We start from the raw sequence: 13,437 nt of genomic DNA, 5'->3' as shown, positions 1-13,437 counted from the left end.
ATGGGTATCAATTAGTTGCCTTAAAGCAGGACAAAATATTGCTAGAGTTGAGAGTTGAGGAGAAGATTTGAAAACGTCTTAATTTTGTTCTTTGAGGGTTTTCTAAACATCATCTTTTCTTTATAACTTGCCAGAGTCAATGCATGTTGTTGGTACGCTCCCTTATCTGGATTCAGAAACAAGACTACAGGTCTGCTGGGAAGTTCTGTCTGCAATGAGTGGTGGGCCCTTGAGTTCCATCTCAAAAGATTTGAATGCAGCTTTTCCATCCACTCCATGGTCATTTTGTGCCTCAGATTTCTTAGACACTGTTAATAAAACATACCGATAATAATGTCCAGCTTTTAGAGCTGCCGTAAACCTTCAAGAAAATTCCTTTGTATTGCTATGCTGATTATGACCAGCAACTGGAAGCAAGCTTATGTCTGTCAGCAATGGTAAGCTGCATATCAAGTGCTGTAGCAGTACCTGTTAGGCTTAGCTGTCTCCCAGTCTCCTGCAGGGGATGGCTTCCATCATCAAGAGGGGTCAGCTACACTTTACTTGTCCTGTTTAAGGTGTATCCATGTGAAATATCAGAAGAACACTTCAAACTCAATACTCTTTCAGGAATTGTAGCACCAGCGGGATGAACAATGGGGAACTTAAAATTGTCGTAGTTCTTTTGAAGCTAGTCACACTGTGAGTGAAGGACTCTAACACACTTTATTCGTAAAAATAAAATAGCCACAATCATAACGAAACTACTTTGTTGACTATTTCATTAAGGGATGCTAAGATTGAAATAAGGAAGGTGTGGTAAATTCATTCCTAGTCACAAGAGTTGGGGGTAAAGCTGAAGAGTACAGTAAGTTCTGTATGTCATCATTTGGTCTGGCTTTGCTCCTAGTAAAGCTAAAAGAAATGAAGACTGACAAAGGCAGTCTCTGAGCTTACTGCGGAATTTGGGGGTAGGAATCTACTGCTTTCAGGATGGCATCACGGTAAATATGTGGTCGTCTACTACCAAGGCCTCCTCTGAGCCAGAGAGCCAATGGCATTCAGTGCTACTTCCATCCAGATCAATGGTAGCTACTTCCTAACGAGAAAGTAGATTTTCCTTCGAAATTCTACATTAATTCAATCAATTACATAGCAGCTGTGAATGCTGCTGGAGAGATAGCTGCAATGGCTGAGATCCTGTACTGCTCTTCTGGAGGAGCAGAGTTCCAGTCCCAGTTTAAGTTTTCAGCAGTTATTTACCTGAGTTCCCAGGGACTGGCCAGCTTCCTCTGAGCACTGAGAATACCTGCTTTCCTGTATACATATTGACAGGCACACAAACACATGAACATAATTTTAAATATATATATATATATATATATATATATATATATATATATAATAGTTTACTATAGAAGCAGAGGAAAAAATAATTTGTCCACTAAAAAATAATTTCAATGCATCTTTTTTTTTTCAAATAAATTTGATTTCCAGCAGCGGTCAAGAATTCTTAAGGGAAATGAAGGAGGGGTGGATCTGGGGCAGAGAGGAGGAGGGAACTGACAAGAGAGGAGGGAGGGGAAACTCTAGCTGAGATGTAATATATGAGAGAAGAATAAATAGAATAAGGTACTCCCACCAAAACCCTTATCCCTTATACTCTAAACAACCAGTCAAAACCATGTTTGAAAACTTATTTAAAATGTTTACTTGAGGGCAAGTGTCTTAGTGGGTAAAGAGTCGTGCTAAGCCTGAGGAACAGAGTCAATCCCCCAGGACGGTGGAAGGAGAGAAATAACATCTGTGAGTGGCTCATCCCTTGACCATCACACGTGCACCATGGTATGTACATCCGCACCCCATATCAGTGTGCAAAATGTGTAATATATATCTTTATTAGAAATCCAAGAATTCTAAGTTTTGCAGACAGTTATAAAGCTCTTGGAAGAAATTCAACATTCTGTAATATAGGCTAATATGACAACCTATTCTTATTTGAAAGGGCCTTGAGCCCCCTTCCCAGTGGAAGTCATTTGCCATAGTCTGCCCATTCAACCCTTTGCTTTCTTTGTGTTTGTTGCAGCAGATCCCTGATTCTTAAGGGTGGATCCACCATGGAGAACCTTTTGAATTTTGAGAATGAGACTGTAACATGCACACATGCTGTAGCTTGTGAGTAGATCTCTCACTTAAGTACAGTTTAATATTGAAAAACCTCCACTTTGTTAACAATCCTGAATATGTATGGCTGAAGTGCTGTTGGAAACAGCTTTGTGAGGTGGACAATCATTTTACTCCTTTTCTTCTTCCCTCCTCTTCCTTGTAGACAAGCTTGACACAAGCAGTGTGTTTTGTATCATCTTCTGGGAGACTGAAAGTAACCTCACTTAAGTCTTAAGAGAGACTAAAAACAGCGTCTCTTATCCGTTGCTTGTGATAACATGTTTAGATGTAAACTTCTGGCTTTGTAGAGCCCAAGAATAAATCCATAAGGAAAAAATAACCCATCTGATACCATCAAACATTTCCCCAGAGAAGTTGAGAATTCCCACAGGTTAACTGAAGTTTTTGTCCTAGAGGAGGAAACTGTCCCAAAAGGAAGCTGTTTCAGGATGCAATCAGTCCCACAAAGTCACAGACTTCTGCTCGAGTTGACTTTTAAGAGAAATAACAGTAACGCAGAACTATTATTTACTGCTATCTTTTGAAAATATTTTGTGACCTGTGTGCTTTTTATATTGCATTCTGAAGCAAATGCACTTCAAAGCTTCCGGTTGGAAAGAATGCACATGACGTCATCTGTAGAGAGAACTAGATCATAGTCTTTGTGGAAAATGTTTAGGGTTACACACTCTTTTGATTTGTACCTCTACCAAGAGAGAGAGAAATTAAGAGAAAAAGAAAAGGCTTGTTAATGTGCCTAGTGGCTGGTAGGCTTTCTCTTTCCAGCTTTCTTAGTTTAGATATAAAATGTTGTGTATTTAAGGAAATAAACGAGCAACTTTTTTTCCCTTTTTAAAGATAGGTTTGTGTTCTTGACTAATTTGAGACTTCATGCAGTAGTTGTGTATTGCAAGTTAGTTTTAATGTATTTTCTATCTGTTTAAGTGTTAAAGGGTGGGTAGATAGACTATTGGGAGTTATCACACAGAGTGTGGAAGAATACTAAGTTAAAGGTTCCTAATTTTAAAAAAAAGAAGCTATAGATTTGGACCGACTGGTGGAGGTTTAAGTTAACTATTAGGCACTTACGTAAGCATTAGGTAAATATTTTGGGGATTCTAAAGAAGTGTTCCCAAGATGAGAGACCAATTCTTGCACTGAGAAAATGCCACCTTCTTGCTAGCATTTTAGCCCACACTGAGTGGTTCTGGCTAGCAAAGTGGTTGGGTAGAGAGCTAGCATTGTGGGTGGAGACAGTGCAATTCCAGCTCCTGTAGTTTTCCCATCGTTTGTCGATTTTACCTCTTCCCCAAACTTGGCAAAAATCTTCTCATTAACTGCTTCTGAGCTGTCACGGAAGTAACGTTTAAAAGGTATGGTTCGGTTGTAGGAAGAATGTTTTGGAACTCCGCTGTGGTTTTAAGCCCCCACCCACTTCACCAAATCCAGCAAATGGAAGAAGCCAGGCCTCTAGCGAACCATTCCGCTACTGATGCTCACACAAATGGGAGGGACCAGGGAGCAGCTGAGAGGCCTTCTCCGGCCCAAATTCGTTTGGGGTTTTGGCTTTTGCCCCTAGAAAAATTCATTGATCTGAGTTTGGCAGGAAAGAATAGGGGAAATTAGAAGAGTGAAAAGACTTGGAGGCGGGGTCAGATACCCATCCCTAACCTTCCCCAAAGACACCTAGACACCAGGGGAATCCCTCCCAGGCACTGTAAGCTCTCACCTTTGGAGAGGCAAGTTTCTTTGCAAGCCCTAGACACCTGTGTGAGGCACTCCCCGTGGGAAAGGTGCTGTGGGGGACGCAAGAGCTGAGCCACACGGTTTTCCTCCGTGAGGCTACGGTGACAATCCCTCCAGAAGTCAAAGCTGTTAGCACGCGCAGTCTGTTCTGTCTTCCTTGGTCACCAGGAACCTAGCCCCACATTCTGGAGCCCGGAGCCCACTGACGCCTCTCCAGTTTGCTCCGGGTCCTCTCCCTCCCACCTCTCCACCTCCGAAGTAGCGCTCCAGCCTTGCTCCGCCCGCACAGCCCCAGCGCCCCCGAGCTTTATCAGGCTCTTCACACACATCGCTGGCTTCCTTTAGCACCCGGCGTTGGTGACCCTAGCCGAGCAGCCACCGCCTCCGAGCCCAGTCTCCCTCCTCCCGCTCGTGGGTCACCGCGCCTCCGGGCTTTGCTCCCCCAAGCGCCGCGGCGCCCACCGCCTTTCAGGTTCATCCTGGGCTGGACCTGTTTTGCTCATCCCTAAACCCGGAGAAGTGGAATCTGCACACTGAAACTCTCGGTGGCTGGAGCGGCGGACTGGGCATGCTCAGAAGCCAGGCTTGGCTTTGGTCTCAAGTCGAGGGAAGCTTTTGCACTCGCAAGGCAGCGGCGACTTTAGGGAAAGTTGATCCGAGAGGGGAGGAAGCCCCAAGACGCGGAGCAGCGGCAGGAAGGAGCCCCTGGCAGCCCGGAGGAGCATGGGCACCCTGCGGGATTTACAGTACGCGCTCCAGGAGAAGATCGAGGAGCTGAGGCAGCGGGATGCTCTCATCGATGAGCTGGAGCTGGAGTTGGATCAGAAGGACGAACTGATCCAGAAGCTGCAGAACGAACTGGACAAGTACCGCTCTGTAATCCGGCCGGCCACCCAGCAGGCGCAGAAGCAGAGCGCCAGCACCTTGCAGGGTGAACCGCGCACCAAGCGCCAGGCGATCTCCGCGGAGCCCACCGCCTTCGACATCCAGGATCTCAGCCACGTGACCCTGCCCTTCTACCCCAAGAGCCCACAGTAAGCAGGGTTACGCGCCCGGGTCCATGTGGCGCCCAGGCGGTGGGAAGCTGCGGGTCTCTGTATTGTCTGTCGGCCCCTGCCCCTCCTGCTTGCCATGTCTGTCCTCATCCTCAGAAATGTCTCATTTTCACGGCACTTCTTGAGGGGCTGTGCACGTTTCTCAGGGCCAGACTCCCTGCACATCCGTTGCCTTCGTGTCTTTGTCAGATGCCAAGGTATTTTTAAAATATACAGATACGTTCATATATGCCACCTACTGTACATAGAGTTTGGACGCGCCCCAGGTGTGTGTCTGACCGTGTGTGTGAGTGGCTGTTGAACGGAGGAATCAGAATCCCCTTCTTCCCCAAAGCCCCAGTCAACCTGGCCAGCCGGAAAATCCTAACTGCAGGCTCATCAGAATGAAATGAAATGCATTGATATTACCCTGACTTTCCACGCTCTCCTGGCTCTCCTGGATTTTTCTACATGCCGCCGGCGCTTCATGCTGGTACCGTTCAAACCTGATGTTCTGTCACCATCAAAGTGTAAAAGAATAAGAAAATATACATAGAAAACAGAAGAATTTTTTAAAAATTCCCTGAGTTGGATGACATTTACAATCCATAAATGGAAACCTAGTCTGTTGATTTTTTTGAAAAAAAAAATGTTTTCATAATATCCAAGAGAGAATATTACTTGTTTTCCTAAAAGAATTTTCACGTGATTACCAATGAACACTTCCATTCCCCCCCACCCCCCAGAGGTTTCATGTATTTTCAGGGACAGTGTAGTCAAGCACATGCCATCTCCAGTGTGGACCAAGCTTGTGTCTCACACTCAGGTCTCAAGACACTCTGCTGCTGTTCTTGTGTGTTAGAGAGCAGTGTAGTTCTGGTGTCTGTAGGATTCATAACTTGGATGGGAACACTGAATGAAACTTGTTACACAACACTCAAGCCCAGAGTCCATATGGAGAGTGAACAGCAGGGACAGGACAGTAACAGAACCAGAACACCATCTGAATGGCATTTTAATTAATAGTAATGACATAATTGGTAAAGCAGAGGATTCTGTTGTCCTGCTCTTAACTACATAACACGGCTGGATGACACGTGTTACATAATAACAGAAGGTCCCTGGGAACCCTTTACTTCATAAACATGGGGGATTCATAAGAAGAGAAAGTAAATGTTTGGTTATCGCCATTTAATATTTCTCAGGTGAGAGGGCTCAGGAGTATATATTACATACACTTTTGAAAACTTACAAGTCAAATCTATATGTGTTGGCCCTCCCGGTCCCATGAGTCATTTACAGGCTTAGCTGAAGAAGGAGTTTGAATTTTGTAGAGTAGGGAAGAGTTGATAAGGAGAAATATTTCTGTGATTTCAACCTTACCATGTTACCGTGATAGATGAGCTGATTTCAGTTTGTCTTAGAGAGCTGAGTGATCTGAATTCATTGGAACTTTCGTTGGTAAATTAATTTGCAGTCCCTGGCATGTCTGCCTGTTTCAGCTAACAAGGTACATAGCCATCTCTCCTGGGCCAAGTTTTTCATAATGGAAATATAACTCAAAGGCAGCTCTTTGTATCTCTAACTATTCTATAGGATTGTCATTTTGGTATCTGCAGGACTTTGGAGTAACCCAGAACAAAGTCTGCTTTCATAAAAAGACTGCTTTAATAGGCTTTTAGATGCAGTGTGGTCGATCCAGCTGATAACTCCAGTTAAACATTCTATTTGAGAAAGCCTAGAGAAATCCAGGCAGTGGGAATGAACTACAGAATGTGATACATTTAGAAGACTTTTGACTCTTGGTGTGTGACACAGAACCTCAGTGTTCTTATAAACATCCCCAGTGGAAAATCAAACTAGAGAAGCACATACTTTGTAGCATCCCTGTAGGACAAACGTTGTATCTGTTGAACAATGCTTTGCTTTCCCATGCTTACTTGATACCTTTAAGGGACTCAGTTGCTAAGGTGGTATTGCCCTGTGAGTTTTATAATTCTGAAGGATTATAGTGGAGAAAATGATAAGATGCCTTCCATGTCTAAATAATTTTGGGAAAACATCTGTTCTTAAAAAAAAAAAAAAACACATATATAAAGGAAACCAGAATAAAATTGCCTTGAGTGGTAGTGTACTTTTCTTAGAGGTAAATAAGTATATTATATGCAAAACAATTATTATCCTATATTGTTTAAGTGGCTGGACAAGATAGCTTCACATAGAACTAAGACAACGTGCCAATCTAAAGCCTTTTCCTTTTGTTTTTGTAATTTTTTTTGCATTTCAATGGATATTTGTTTGAATCACTTTATTATTCTGATTTGCCGGCAACAAGTGTTTATGTTTTTAATCTTTAATGAAACTTAAATTTAATCACTTTTCTAAAGATTAAGTTAAGGTTGGGGCAAAAGTATGTAAGTAGCCCGAAATTGATGTTAGCTGCACGCTCCTCTTAGTTTTTGGTTGTCTTTCTAGGAGATGCAGTTCACTAACTGAGCAGTTGATGTTCTGTTCAGTTATCTGGTAATTGAAAAGAACCAGTTAGCATTTCCTTACTGCAGCTGCCTTTTGAGAATTACAAGATTTTAAAACTTCTTTTTGTTTCCTTATAATTGATTGTTTGAGGGTAAAAAGCAGTACAAACTGTAAAGTAACCAGGTAACGTTTATCATTTCAATAGTTTTTTACTTGAGACTTTCCCTTTAAGGGGAGACCTGGAAGAAAGCCTCTGTCAGACTCCATCAAAGGGAAGACACTTCTGCTGTAATTGTGAGGTGGGGTGAGGATGTTGGTCTTCTGCAATCTGTATAGATGTAGCGTTTTAACCCATCTTAGGTCATTTATGAATGTGTGTGTGTGGGGGGGGAAGGACTGATGTAGTAAGTTGGAATCTGTTTATACTGCTGTCAATGAACTATTTAAGAATGTAAAACCACTAGACTCTGTTCCAAAATACATCAGGCAAAAGATCCCTTAACAATGGAACATACAAACAAACCTAGTCATCCGGTCTGTGAGATCAGGCCACCCGATGGTTCACATGAACTTCTAAGATAATTTTATTTCATGACATTTCATTCCTAAAGACGTACTCGCTGTTCCAAAATCTTTTCCATTTTGCTGTCACAGCCTTCCATGTCATTTCAATTGGACTATCTCGACTTGAGTTTCTATCAAAACTTGTTAATGTCTTGTGTGTTTTTGTAAAGCTGTTGCTTTTTTCCCCTGAGGTGGCTTCACTTCAGAGGATGAGATGACATGTTCCGTTTCACTTTGTGGTTATGAAATAGTTTGGAAGAATTGGAGGTAAAGGAGACACATTTTTTCCTATTTTTAGGGAGGAATTAAAATATAGAAGATCCTATGTGATTGTCTAAACCTTGCTATTATATTCCAAGAGAAACAGGATCTCCCTAAATGCTATGTGTTTAACTTTGAAGGAAGTCCTGGAAATCACACAATACTAGTGTTATTATAAGTAGCCTAATACTAAAACACTTCTTCGCAGTATTGCATTTCAAATGAGCCTTGCAAGTCAGTTCAATACTTGTATGAGATAACACCTGGCACATGGAAAATATTGTAAGGCACAGAATCCTTGTCAATAAAGAGCTAGCAAGGGACCCAACAATGCTGTACAAAAAAAAAAAAAAAAATATCTTAGAAAGCTGAGTGAGTTCAAACACAGCGCAGTTCACACAACCAGTTGGTGGCTTCTGTGGCTCCCGTTGAATTGTATGTGATCAGGAACTCCTCTGAAGGACATGCTATTGCATTGTAGTACTGGGAAGACTGCTATGATTTAAGCACTGTGAAAGGAGCATAGAGGGGGTGGAAGTTGGGGGGGGATACAGACATCAGCAGAGACAGGGCACATCCAGAGAATGGTGGCCACCAGCAGCCTTACTGAGTATCTCAGTACTGAGTACTGAGTATCTCAGGTTCTAAGGTTTTATAATGTGCATTAAGAGGTAATTAGAGTTGCTTTTTTAGAATGATCCAGAATCGTGGTGTGTGTGTGTCTCTGTGTGTGTGTCTGTGTGTGTGTCTGTGTGTGTGTCTGTGAGAGAGAGAGAGAGAGAGAGAGAGAGAGAGAGAGAGAGAGAGAGAGAGAGAGAGAAAGAGAAAGAGAGAGCGTGCAAGGGGTCACCAAGGGCTAGTTATTGGTGTGGTGAAGCTCTTGGTTCTAACCTTCCACTTTAACTACACTAACTAGGTAAGAATATCTAAACCTAGAAAAAAAAAATAAGCAGGCGACAAAGACTCTTGAAGAAGCCAAGTACCTTTCTGAGTGTTCTCATAGAAAACAGCCTAGTTACCCACCATAGGCCAGCTCTGCAGATTCCTCACATATCTGAGCAGACTGATGTAGATGGGAATGCAATCTTGTTAGTTATTGAAATTCATCTTCCCTGCTTCTGTGGGGGAGTTACAGTCTGACCTAAGGTTATTATAATAGTTTCCAATTTAAGTTTGAACATTAATTTGACATTACAACCTCTACTGTGAAACAGAAATCCGTGCAAAGGTTTTATGTTATACTGGATCATGCTGCTAAATATCCCATTAGGGGCATTGGAAGTACAGTCAAGTCGCTTGCCCCTAAACTGGGACTTATAATGAAAATACTGACAAGTCTTAAATAGAGTGGCTCTAGGGACTGCTTGAGAGTATGAATGGCCAGCTTCTTTGCTCTACTGGGGTGCATCTCCAAGCTCCCACTATTTGTTATTTCACTCAAGAGTTGGGTTTGGGTTTCTATTAGGAAATGGTAGAATAAGACATGCAGTGTTTTTCATTGTTGCAGTTTCCAGGTTATAAGGCATATGGGAGCATTTTTTTCCCTGTCTGCCTAGCAATGGAGGGTCTCCATGGTATCCTAGCAACCATATTTGAACACCAGGCTGCTGCTCTTTCTGCTATCTCTACCATAGGTGCTGCTGCCCATCCCAAGGAGCTTGAATTGCTGCTAGCATCCCAGGCCCTCTGACTTGAACCTTCCTGGCTCTGAGAACACAAGACAATGTGGCAAATACTCACATGCTGAAAGCAGCACTTACCAGCATGCTCAACAGTTTATTATGCAATCACATCTGTGGCATTTTGAATCCTAATCTGAATTGTTGAGCTAGTGTTCTTCACCACCCCTCCTGTGACAGCTCCTCTCTACTTCCTCACACCCAGCCTTCTGACACCACTTCTAGTCCCTCCCACCATCCTTTGTAATGATCCCCTTCCTTGCTAGCTCCTTAAAGAAATTTGTTTTTGAGAAGTGAAATCTGGACAGCCTGCTTGAACTCTGTAAGTACAGTTTTGTTGGTAAGATCAGGGGAATGTTCTCTCTCCCAAATTGACATACAGATATAAACAATAGCCCAAAAAACTGCAGCTACACAAAGCAGATGTTTAATACAAGGTAGGGGGAACAGTCGAGCACTCTCCATGTACACTTGTTTTGGATCATAGTTATTAATATAAAAAATTCAGGAGAGTAGAGCAGGGAGAAGACATTTTGAGATGCGGGGCAGCACAAGAGGAGCATTGTTGGTGCTATGTTCTCTTTTCCAGGGGGTTTAAAAGTAGCACTACACTTTGTGGACATATAAATATACTCCAATATGAAAACAAAGTTTGCAAGAAAGGTAGTCCCTTGTGGACCAAAACTGGCAAGGACTGTATTTGAAAGCTTGCCTCCCCTTGGGAAGCCATACTTAGATATTGGCAGAAAACCGTGCAAATGTTTCTCTTCAGGCCAATACCTATTAGATGCTTTGTATTTTTCCTTAGAAGCATTATTGAATCTAACATTAGGGAGGGATTGGCGGTTTGTCTGCAGGCTTCAAGTGCAGAGGAAAGAGCACCACCACCACCACCACCACCACCACCACCATCATCACCACCACCACGCTAACGTTCATGGGACACTTATTCTGTGCCAGATATCTTGGATCTTTCTTCTGTGTATGTTTCTCTCTCTCTCTCTCTCTCTCTCTCTCTCTCTCTCTCTCTCTCTCTGTTTCTTTTTGATTTCTATTTCTGTTTGTTTCTATTGAAACAGCATCTATGAGTGAGCCTGCTGCTTCCTGTATGGGCTAAACTATTTGTCTTCATGCTAAACCTGGATTTTAAGTGCCTGCTGGGATTCAGACTTGGGTCCTTATGCTTTCCCAGCAAGCACTTTATACACCGAGCCATCTCCTCCTTCCTAGCCTCATGGATTACAACAGGTCCATAAGGAACATTCTACATCATCCCCCTTTCCCAGCCTGCAGAAAAGAACACCTAGAATCCTAGAAGGTAAGGCTCATGCTCAATGTCACACACTTAGTAAAACACGTGAACCAGAATTTGATCCGCTGGAGCCTTTCTCAGCCACTCTAGGTTCTTACACTTCCCCAAGGCCTGCAAGCATTAAGTGACTGTAGAACCCTAAGAATAACATATGGGCCGTTCTGAGGAAAGTATTTTTTTTTCACCCATAATCAAAGAGGAAGCAGCAAAACCTTGGGAGAAATTAGGTAGGACTTTTCTCCAAACACAACTGCACAGTACAATCTTCCAGGGAACTTTAAAATCTTATTGCCAAAGTTTTACCACAGAGGAATTAAAAGCAGAGCTTTTCAAATGATGCCTGAGGTACTTTCAATGTGAGATGGGATTTGGGGAGCCACTGTGATGGGAAGATGACAGGACATGTTGTGTTTGTAGGACAGAAAATGGAGGACCAGGGTAAGCTTCCCATCTTAAGGGGTGAATGCCTGTGTGGTCTAAAGTCTTCATTGGCTTGCAAAAGGAATGGCGAGTTTTATTTATTTACTTGTTAGATTATAAACATATAATGTCTTATTGTTTATTCTCCTCAGTAAGCCTGCAGTGTTCTCTGTAGCCCTTTTCTTCTCAACCATGGCTGCTTGTTAGAAAACTACTGGGGGAGTTTTTAAATACATCTTTGCTGGGTGCCACCAGCAAGATTGATTCAGTCACTGAGGTTGGGCTTACAGAATAATTACATATTTTAGTCCAGAGCTGACCCTCATCTTCATTCATTGACAACCTCTCCATTAGCCCACCTGCTTCCCCATGCTACAGATTATTTGACTTCATACACTTTGGGAGCAGATGCTGGTCCGAGTAGGATGAGGCAGCTCCAGCTGTGCGTTACCCATCACAGCTGGACTGTCCCTTTCAGTCTGATTCCAGGTTTGCCTGCAACAGTCCTTGCCACACAAAAGCATCACTGGCTCTTTTCAGCCAGTAAGCATGTTTCCTCTTTCCAGCCAGCCACAAGTCCTGGCCAGCCATCAAATACACATGAGGATCAGGCATCATCCTAAGTTGGTTTTTCCATTTTTTGCTCAGGGCAGTGGCCTTGCTAGCAGGAGGGAATGTTTCCTTGATTCTCAGCTGATGCTATGAAATTGGAAATTGATGAAGGTAAAACAAAGACAAGTCCCTCTTGGAAGAGCAGTGCAGGGCTTGTAGCATTTCTCAGTCTGGTATGAGATGCCTCTGCAGCCAGCTATTTTTTTTTTCCCTTACAGATATTTTATCCTTTTAAGGCAAACAGCTTGAGCTTTGGCTGAGAAGTACTTTCCAAGGAGGTTTTAAGGAAAGTAGAGCTAGAACATCAGCCTCTCAGCCCCCTTCCCAGACAGTGTGGTCGGAGAGAATAGATCTAGGCAACCACTGGGCAGATGACAGGTCTGAGGTACACCTGCAGGGAGGGACCGTGAGGGATACAAGAAACCCTACCCCTAGTGCTCTGAGCTCACTGCTGTCCCTATTGCTAGCTAGCTCTGCATTTCCTTCTTGTGTCCAGTTCACAGTTGAAACTCCTCGAGATATTTGGTAAGAGTCTCCAATAGGAGTCTGTTCACATTTGTAATTCAATCATTATCTTCTCAGGTGTGAATCAACCAATATTGTGCTTTATGGGAGCAAGGAAAGTAGCTAATATATAATTGCAAATGCATTTTGGTAAAAAACCATCTCCTTGCAACCAGGGTCAATGAGGAGGCGCTTCCTTGTCTCCCGCTCCTTTGCATAAACATAACAATGTGTTCCGTGGACAGACAGCATGCTAGAACAGAGCAGGTGGGGAAAAGCTGCCTAGAAGATGAGGACTGTTAATTATACAAGAAAGTTAATCATATGGAAAGTAAACATTTTCATTATGAATGTTGTGTTTAGTTATTAGACCTAAATGGGAAGGGACAGAGAAATAAATAAGGAAATCATACAATACAGCAGTCATGAAGACACATGACCAAGAACATGTATGTGTCCACTTATCTCATTTAGCACTTACAAACAGGATGGAGAGAGCACAAGCTGGCGCTGGGGCCCAGCAAAAGTGTCTGTGTCTGAATTCTTTTTGTTTGTGATACAAAGTTAGTAGAGCCGAGTGGCCAGTGGCAATTTAGTGGACCTATCGGATAACTTTCACCTGCTTCAAAATCCAATACTGTCAATGACTTCTGACACCTTAAATATCACAAATACAACCTAGGCT

General features: G+C 42.8%; 1 protein-coding gene across 2 annotated transcripts in view; it reads left to right on the top strand.

Annotated features, from left to right (window-relative positions):
- Positions 1-13,437, top strand: part of Prkg1 (protein kinase cGMP-dependent 1) — a 1,132,342-nt gene that overhangs the window by 74,960 nt on the left and 1,043,945 nt on the right. Inside the window, exon 1 of one of the 2 annotated variants that reach the window (XM_034518571.2) lies at positions 4,473-4,925. The exons of the other annotated variant lie outside the window; for it this stretch is intronic. Coding sequence (XP_034374462.1) covers positions 4,615-4,925 — 311 coding nt within the window. The 5' untranslated portion in view covers positions 4,473-4,614. Of the gene's footprint in view, positions 1-4,472; positions 4,926-13,437 lie in introns of those variants that run through there. 2 annotated transcript variants of the gene reach the window in all.

Source organism: Arvicanthis niloticus, chromosome 1 (assembly GCF_011762505.2).
Source record: "Arvicanthis niloticus isolate mArvNil1 chromosome 1, mArvNil1.pat.X, whole genome shotgun sequence".
Lineage (NCBI taxonomy): Eukaryota > Metazoa > Chordata > Mammalia > Rodentia > Muridae > Arvicanthis > Arvicanthis niloticus.
Note: the sequence above shows the minus strand (reverse complement) of the source record. Positions and strands in the feature narration are given on the sequence as shown.